The sequence below is a fragment of the Microtus ochrogaster genome, chromosome 4, assembly GCF_000317375.1.
Source record: "Microtus ochrogaster isolate Prairie Vole_2 chromosome 4, MicOch1.0, whole genome shotgun sequence".
NCBI lineage: Eukaryota > Metazoa > Chordata > Mammalia > Rodentia > Cricetidae > Microtus > Microtus ochrogaster.
Genome location: NC_022011.1, coordinates 25,249,252 through 25,258,163, shown reverse-complemented (window position 1 = coordinate 25,258,163; position 8,912 = coordinate 25,249,252). Strand labels below are relative to the sequence as shown.

At 48.2% G+C, this 8,912-nt stretch overlaps 1 protein-coding gene across 1 annotated transcript in view; it reads right to left on the bottom strand.

The window, feature by feature from the left end:
- The window catches only part of Gan (gigaxonin), a 53,820-nt gene that overhangs the window by 13,967 nt on the left and 30,941 nt on the right, over positions 1-8,912 (bottom strand). Inside the window, exons 4-8 of the mRNA XM_005345734.3 lie at positions 5,104-5,321; positions 4,782-4,903; positions 2,398-2,510; positions 1,536-1,685; positions 295-431 (exon numbers count right to left, since the gene is read on the bottom strand). Of these exons, the coding sequence (XP_005345791.1) occupies positions 295-431; positions 1,536-1,685; positions 2,398-2,510; positions 4,782-4,903; positions 5,104-5,321 (740 nt within the window). The remainder of the gene's footprint in view (positions 1-294; positions 432-1,535; positions 1,686-2,397; positions 2,511-4,781; positions 4,904-5,103; positions 5,322-8,912) is intronic.

Sequence of the window (8,912 nt, the reverse complement as noted above, 5' to 3'; positions counted from 1 at the left end):
AGTGCCGGGACTACCTACCTGGCACTGCCTTTCCAGTGCCGGGACTACCTACCTGGCACTGCCTTTCCAGTGCCGGGACTACCTACCTGGCACTGACTCAGGTTCTGGGGATCTGAACCCTGGTCCCGACACCGTGCAGCACACCACACCCTCTAACGCTGAGCTCCCTTCCCAGTCTCTATTGCTTGTTGTAACGGCACAGGGGCCTTCTGTTTTAGGAGATGCCGTACTCCGAGGCCTCAGCTCCATCAACAGTGGCACACTGAGGGGCACGCAACACACACTCTGCCTCACCTCCTCTCTTTCAGTGGACATATGGCAGTCCACTGCTGGGTCCGGGGATCGTAACACTCCACAGACTCAAACAATTTTCCATATGATCCTCCACCCATGGCATAGATTTTCTTTTTCATAGCTGCATAGCAGCCAATCTGAAAGAAAAAAAAAAGCACAATGGCAGGGAGAGGTACCATTTGTCATTGGAACTGGATGAGCAGACAGCAACTGACGCAGAGAGCATGGTCACATACGTAGGACAAGTGCTGACTCCTAAGAGCAAAACAATGACACCTCTTCGCATGACCCCACAGGGCTTGGGAGGTGGAGAGAGCTGGAGGCAAGTACTGGAAATCCCCAGAGAAGGAGTATTCATCCATCTTCAGCAAAGAAGCAGTAACTATACTTTTTGTGAGGCCATGCGGGGCCGGTGTTCTGCCACGAAACTGGACCCCAGCCCCTAATCTTATAAAGTTTTTTTATTTATTTATTTATTTTTATTTATTTATTTTTTATTTATTTATTTATTTTTTTTTTTGCCCTGGCTCTCTTCTTCCACCATTTGGAAGCTTGGCAGCAAGTGCCTTTACCCACTGAGCCATCCTGATGTCCCCATAATATATCTGACTTTTCACGGGAGCTTTAAAAACCGGGATGGCTGAGATGGGAGTAGAAGGGGCTTTCCAGCATCTGTCTCCTTTCACCAGTATTTGAGTTCCCAAGAGTTAAGATTCTTGGAACAATGAGCTGCTCAGTCGCTGTCACAATGCTCTCATTGGACGGGTACACAGTAAGAGAAGACAGGATATCCAGATGGCTTGATGGACAGCTCTGCCTGTGACCTGAGGCTAAGTGAGGGAGGCTCACGGGAGGAAGCCACTACAGTTTTTTTACTTGTAGAGGGCATGAGGAATGCAGGAGAGATCAGGCTATTTTCTACAGACCCTGCAAGCCAGCACTGCTGCTCGGAGGTAGACTAACACTTGCAAGGGCTCTTTCCACTTGGGACGTGTAACTGCTGACATGAAGGCAAGCTGCCAGCAGAGATCTGTCTAGAATTCTCGAGCCTTGATCCTCTCGGAATTGTTCAAAAGCATACTGAATAATGAAGATGTGTGCTGGGGACTTTGTGTAGCAGAAGAACACTATCTGAGTCCCTGGGTATGAGCCTCCCCACTGCAACAACCATCCCCAGGAGGAGACACTGACTTTGGAGTCAGCTTGCAAAGACACCAGCTACCGCAGCCCATTGCACTCACCTTTCTAACCATGGTCAAGTCAGGTTGCTTTGTCCAGGTTTTTGAATAAATATCATAACACTCCATGGAAATCAACTCCCGGTCACCATCCTCCCCTCCAAGGATGTACAGCATCCCATCTATCTCCACGATCCCAAAGTTGTGTCTTGCCTGGAAAGATAGCACAAAACTTTGTAGGAGAAAGTGGATGTTCAAAGTTTGCTAAATGTCACAGGCACTGTCTTATTCCAGCATCCCAGCAGAGAAGAGCCTGTGATACTCTTTCTCCTAGGAACTATTATGTGTGGCTTCCTCAGTACAACGGACAGAACCAGTCACTCCTCAGGACCAGGGACCAAAGATGCAGGCTCAGAGATTCTGTGCTTAATCTACAGAACTCAGAACGCCTGCCTCCCAGGATAACTAAATCCGTGGCATTGATTCTGAGCACTTATGGGCAGGCAGGCTTCTGAGGAGACTGTGACAGATGACAAAAGCCAGGTACTGTGGACTATCGGTGGCCAGGATTGGCCCTCGTGGGGAACAGGGCATGCCAGAGTATCAGGAAGCCAGAGAGGCTTATCATTTGCCCACAGCCCAAACAGAACATAACAACTTCCAGGCTTGTGGAGTCTCTGTAGGAACACGAAAAACCAGCGTGTGCAGAGGTGGGGAACAAGAGAGGAAGGAGGCTAGGGCAAGCAACAGGGAGGTGGTGCTAGGCAGCAGGCCACGAGGAGGCGGGGTAGGAAAAGGCAGGAGAGGCAATGAGAGAATGCAGGGCTCCAGGCAGCGGGCTGCTTCTTCTTTCTGTACACTAGAAACCACACTAGTAAAGGTGCCGCGGAGAAAAGAAACACCTTGGAGACAAACCGCGCCGTACCTCATTCATGGGTGGGAGAGGAGTCCACGTGTTGGCGTCTGGGTCGTACTTCTCTCCCGAGCTCAGTGTCTGCTTATTTTCGTCTTGGCCCCCCAACACAAACAAAAACCCTTCTGAAGAAAGCACAGGGGACACACAGGACACCTTCAGCAAGTGCTATGGTGCATTTAGAGCTCCCCTCCCCACCCCTCACAGCCTTCTTGTTCCCTGGTGACAGATCCAAACTTATTAGTCACTCTGGCCATTCTACTTTACTCAATACTGTCGTTGTTTGTTTGTTTGTGTTTTTTGACACAGGATTTCTCTGTGTAGCTCTGGATGACCTACAACTCGCTCTGTAGGCCAGGCTGGTCTCGAACTCACAGAGATCCGCCTGCCTCTGCCTCCCAAGTGCCGGGATTAAAGGTGTGCGCCACCACCGCCTAGCTCAACTTTCTTTTTTAAAATTATATTTGACACTTTTTTCTTCCGTCTCCCGAAAAGGTAGCTTCTTCTCTCTTCTCCTCCCCCTTCCTCTCTCTCTGTTTCTCTCTCTGTGTTTTTTTTTCTCTCTCTCTGTGCCTGTCTCTCTTCTTCCCTTCCCTCCATAACCCACTGAATAAACTATAACCAAACCCTCAAAAAAATTACATTTGACATTGTACACATTCTCCCTCATGAGTGTGGCTCTCAGCTTCGTCAAAGAGGCTGCTGTCTAGAGGCTAGAGCAGTGAGTACCACTGGCCAGACTGTAGGAAGTAAATGGCCATAGGGTGCCTGACCTTAACTGGGACATCACAACACAAGCCCTGCATCTAAGGCTCAGAGGACATCATGGAAGAGAGGGTGGGGACAGATGGGCCAGGACATCTGCTGCGAGACAGTGTCTTCTAGACAGGAAGGGAAGCTGCACCAGCGAACTCTCAACAGCTGGGTCGCCTACACAAGACCACAACCGTCCACAGCCAACACAGCAGGGGAAAAATCTCATAAGGCTCCGTGTGCTACTAGAGGAAGTTCTAGAGGCAGCTAGATAGGTTTCCCAATCCTAAGTGGTCAACCCTAGATACACGTACATACAGACAATATTGACTCAGGAGATTACACACACATATGTATATGTGTGTGTGTATGTACATATATATATTTTACAAAAGGTCATTAATTTGAGATGGAGTCATGGTGGAACACAGAAGAGTTGACATGAGAAGAGGAAAGGATAGGAACAGTATAAATATAAAATGTACTCATGAATGGTATTCTCAAAAAATTAAAATTAAAACAGTTTCAAGTGCGTGTGTGTATGTACGTGCATGTGCACATGCCACGAATCACATATGAAGGTCAGAGAACAACTTGCAGGGGTTGTTTCTCTCCTTCCACTGTGTGAGCCCCAGGGATTGAACTCAGGTCCTCAGTGGTGGCAAGTGCCTTTTCCCACCTTGTCCAGCCTGACTGATTTAAACCTCCTGCTTGTCTAGAAAGTTTCAAGCTTGAACTCAATTTTGGAAACACAGTATTTTCCTGCGATTATCAGAAACGAATGTCAAACCTCTACTGAAGAAAGAGGGCACTTTCATGCAAGCCCAGGCTACCTGACATGTTGCAAGGCATTAATTGTTCCTGTGAAGAAGAACATCCAGCGAAGCTCGCAGGCACATCAGGAAACATGGTCCCATGGAGTGAGAGCAGAAGCAAGCCCTGGCAACGGGGTTGCCAAGACTCGACCGGATAACTACAGAAGGCAAAGCAGCAACCCTTGCCACAACCGGAAAACGTAACTACAAAATGAGTGTACACCGAGCAAAGATTCACAGAGAAACAGAAACAGAAAAGCCCCATGGATGGACCAATAGATCTCAAAGCTGAAAAGTCACAGAAGATAAATCAAAAGCCACCATCAAGCCAGCAAGAGAGAGACAGAAGCCAGAAGCCGAGACGAGCAAGCAGAGGATGGAGGAGAAAGGTCTGACATGCTTGGCAAGACTTCTAAGAGCAGAGGCAGCACAGGCAGGAGGACAAATGGATGAAGACGAAAAGGGCAGATGAAATGGCTTAGCAGGAAAAGGAGCTTGCTGCAAAGGCTGATAACCTGAGTTTGCCCCCTGGAACTCATGTCACCACACCAGGTGGTGATGGAGCACAGAGCCTGGCCACACTACTGTAGGGCCACACTCCCTATCTTTTTTTTGGAGACAGTATACAACTACATATCCCTACTAACCTAAATTTGTTAGGTAGACCTGGCTGGTCTCAGATTCAGAGATCCTCCTGCCTCTGTCTCCCAAGTTCTGTGATTAAAGGTGTGTGGCACCACACCAGGAAAAATTGCGCCTGCGTATCTGCATAGGCCGGAAATGACATACTCCTTGGTCAGGGCTCTGCTAGAGCTAAGCGGAGCGTACCTGCTGAGAGAACACCATGGTTAATTCTGGGCATGCTCAGAGGGGCCAGTTCGATCCACAGCTGCCGATTAGGGTCGTAGAGAGGGCACATACATCGCATGGCGGCCGTGGGTTTCCGTGAACTAAGGAAATACACAATTGATGTCTTACATTTCTGTTCACAGTCGAACCCCACGGTCAATGTCAGAGGTCAACACACGGTTAACCATCTCAGAAAGCCAATTACTGTCACATTTTGGTCCAGAATATTACCTTGCATTTCTTGTGTGTTGTAACTCCCCCTCCCCCCACACCCCTCTCCCAAGGCCCCTCCCACACTCACACTCTTTCCTCCCCTCCAATGGTCACTATGCACTCTGAGTAGCCCCTCGGCTTGAAGCTGGCCAGCATGGCCTCCCCCTGCTGCGGCTGGCTGAGCGGGATGTTGCTGCACTCTTTGACGATTTCCCGTACCAAGGGCTCATTGAGCATCTGCTCCCGCAGGTAGCTGGAGTCCAGCCCTGAGACCCACAGTGCTGACATGACATCCTTCATGTGGACCTGCAGAGGGAGGAGGAGCGACAGGAGAGGGATGACACGGGTATCTGAAACACACCTCCTGACTCTCAGCAGATGGCGGCAGACACCAGCACTCCTCGCAGTGCTGAATATGCACACCAGCCCGCTCTTTTCCTCTTCTAAAAAAAAAAAAAAAAAAAAAAAAAGATTTAATTTAATTTTTATTATTTTACCTGTATGAGTGTTTTGCCTGCATGTATATCTGTGCACAACATACAGGCTGGTGCTAACAGAGGTGGTGAGCCTCCATGGGGGACTGGGAATCGAACCTGGGAGCTTTGCAAACACAAGTGCTCTTCACCACTGAGTCAGCTCTCCAGTGCTGAAGAGTTTATTTTTATTCATGTGTGTGTTCCTGTGGGCTAGAAGATGACATCCAGCTCTCTGGAGTTAGAGTTACTGGCTGCTCTGAGTTGTCCAATGTGGCTGCTGGGAACTCAAGTTGGGTCCTCCTCTGCAAAAGCAGCAAGTGTTCATAATTGCTGAGCCATTTCTCCAGCTCCCCCTTTTAAATAAAGCTTTATTATTTTATTTTTAATTATCTATGTTGTATAGGTGTCTACAGAACACAGAACCACCAGAGTCACTGGAGCTGGAGTTACAGGTGGTTGTGAGCCGCCTGATAGATGCGCGTCCTGAGGATCCAACGCTTTTCTTTCTTTTGAGACAGTGTCTTGCTATGCAAGCCCACCATCCCCTTGCCTCAAGACTCCAAGTCCTGGGATTACAGTGTGTGCCAATTTGTTCTCCTCTCCTTTTTGATTTTTCTTGCTGCCCACAGTCTCTGGGAATAAAAGTTTAATACAAAAAAAAATTGTATTTGTATTGCAAAGTTCCAAAAAGTTTCCACACACTGAAGTGTCCAACGCCACTGAAAGTGAAAGCGGCCACACTGCTTCATCTCACTGTCTGGATGGACGGTGACTAAGCCACTCACAGAAACACCAGAATGGTTATAATGAGTACTGTATGGTAAACATTAATATTGTAAGAAAATCAGCAAAGCCAAAGGTAAAAAAAAAAATCCCCAGAATTGTATAATAATTCATGCAATGATCATGGTTCAAAACTACCTGACAGCTTCGGGTAATTTTGGGTCTCTGACTCTTGGGCATGCTCTGGGTGATTATGGCCATAGACTCGATCCAGGACCACCTCTGTGGTTAAGGGGACACTATTGAGTAACTTAAAACATACTTTCCTATGCTCTGAGAGGCCAGATTAATCAAAGCTCAGAGAACTGCCCTGCTCCCAGGTCACCCTGAGCACAGTGAGCACCCTGAGCAAGAGGATGACCCAGCACAAGTCAAGGAGGACTAGTGCCTCCTAGTGGCTTCTGTGAGTACCTCCCTTCCTCAAGTACCTACCATGGAGCAGAACGCTAGGTGCCTACTTGCGTACAAGTAGTGTACAAGCGTGGCTGTACACCCTCACAGGCTTACAAAATTTAAAAACTACAAGATAATCACTCAGAACTGAGTCAGTCATTGCCAAGAACAATGAACGGTGCAGTGATGCACCCCAAGGTCTACTCTCTGAAACCAGCTCAATACATTCTTATTTTGAAATAAGCAACTGAAGAGAATTGAAAACAAGCTAGATCCCCCGTTTGATCCCAATGGGGACCCACAGGCTGATGCTCTCTAGGACCCGCCCCAACTTCTCCATTCTGTTTTTGTTGATATTTGCTTGTATATTACTTTTCAAACAGAATCTCACATAGCTCTGGTTGTCCCAAAGCTTGTTATGTTGACCAGGATGACCTACAATACAGAGATTCACCTGCTTCTGCCTCCTGTGTGCTGGGATTAAAGGTATGTGGTGTCCAGCCTCCCTGTTTAACTAATTACAATTTCTTTCTTTTTCTTTTTACATCCCAACCAAAGTTTCCCCTCTTCCCTCTCTTCCCATTCCACTCCTCATGTTTCTGTTCAGAAAGGGGCAGGCCTCCCATGTGTATCAACCAAGCATGGCATATCAAGTTGTCGTCAGACCAAGCACCTCCCCTTGTATTTAGGCTGGGCAAGGCGATCCAGTATATGAGGAGTAGGTCCCAGGAGCCAGCCAAAGCACTAGGGACAGTCCCTGCGTCCATTTTAAGGGTCCCACAAGTAGACCAAGGTACACAACTGTCACCATATATGTAGAGGACTACAATTTAAATTGAGTTTTTTGTGTGTGTGTGTGTGTGTGTGTGTGTGTGTGTGTGAGAGAGAGAGAGAGAGAGAGAGAGAGAGAGAGAGAGAATGAGAATGAATGTGGTGCACTCATGTCATGGAGTATGTGCAGAGATCAGAGACCACGTTCAGTTGTTAGTTCTCCCTTTTACCTTGCTTAAGGGGTCTCTCTTGTTTCTGCTGTGCTGTGTACTCCAGGCTAGCTGGTATATGAGCTTATAGGTCTCCTGTCGGTACCTCCCATCTCACTGTAGGGGCGCTGGGGTTATAGATGTGCACTGCTGCATCCTGCTATCCATCTCTCTACCTACCTATCATCTATGTAGCTATCGTCTGTCTATCTATCTGCCTATTCTGCCTATCTGCCTGCCTATCTATCTATCTATCTATCTATCTATCTATCTATCTATCTAGTTTTTCAGGATAGTGTTTCTCTGTGTTGTCCTGGCCATCCTGGAACTCACTCTGTAGATCAGGCTGGCTTTGAACTCAGACATTTGCCGTTTACCTGCCTCTGTTCCCCCGGCCCCACCCCATAGTGCTGAGATTAAAGGCGTGTGCCACCACCATCTGGCACTGGTCTTGCTTTTTTAACACAGGTTCCAGGGAATGAACTCAGGGTGACGGGTTTGAGCTGGAAGCCATCTTCCCAGAGTGCCACACACTCCCTGCATGGTGTCAGTCACTCCAGGGAAAGCCTCAGAAGAGCTCTTTGCCGGACTCCATGCTCCACTCCTCCCTGCCGGTGCAGTGCCTCGTGAGAGAGTGGCCTGACACTTCCCACAGCAAAGGTTCCGTTGCAGCTCAGAAAATTCCAGCTTAAACTACATTTCACCATTAAAAGCAATGTATGACGGAGAGTGTGGCTTTAGAGGTGCCCAGCGTATTGTGAAGTACACGGGCCTCCCTCTCGGGCTGTCTCTGGGGGCAAATGTGAGGACCCGAGTCTCCTCGGGGATATTAGGTTAAATAATGTGGAAGCACTTCACTGCTCATGCTTCGTTTTCTGAGACAGGGTTTCACTATGTAGCCTTGTTTGGCCTGAACTCACATGGAGACCAGACTGGCTTTGAACTCAGAGATAATGTCCATCTCTGTCTCCAAAGGGCTGGAATTAAAGTATCCGCCCATACCCAGATAAGCATCCCTTTATTTTTATTTTTCCTCCTAATCAGCTCAGGGCCCTCTGACTCTAGTTGACAAGTTAGTCTCTTACCTGGCACCCTAGCTGCCTGGAGTAGAAACCATCAGCTAAGCAGCCAGTTAGGCCTTCTTCATGCCCTGCTTTAAATATTCTACAGATGCCTTTGGGAGGCAACATAGCTGCTGAACTGAGGGCGCTGCATGGCCGCCTCTCCTGCCTGCTGCTGAACTGAGGGCGCTGCATGGCCGCCTC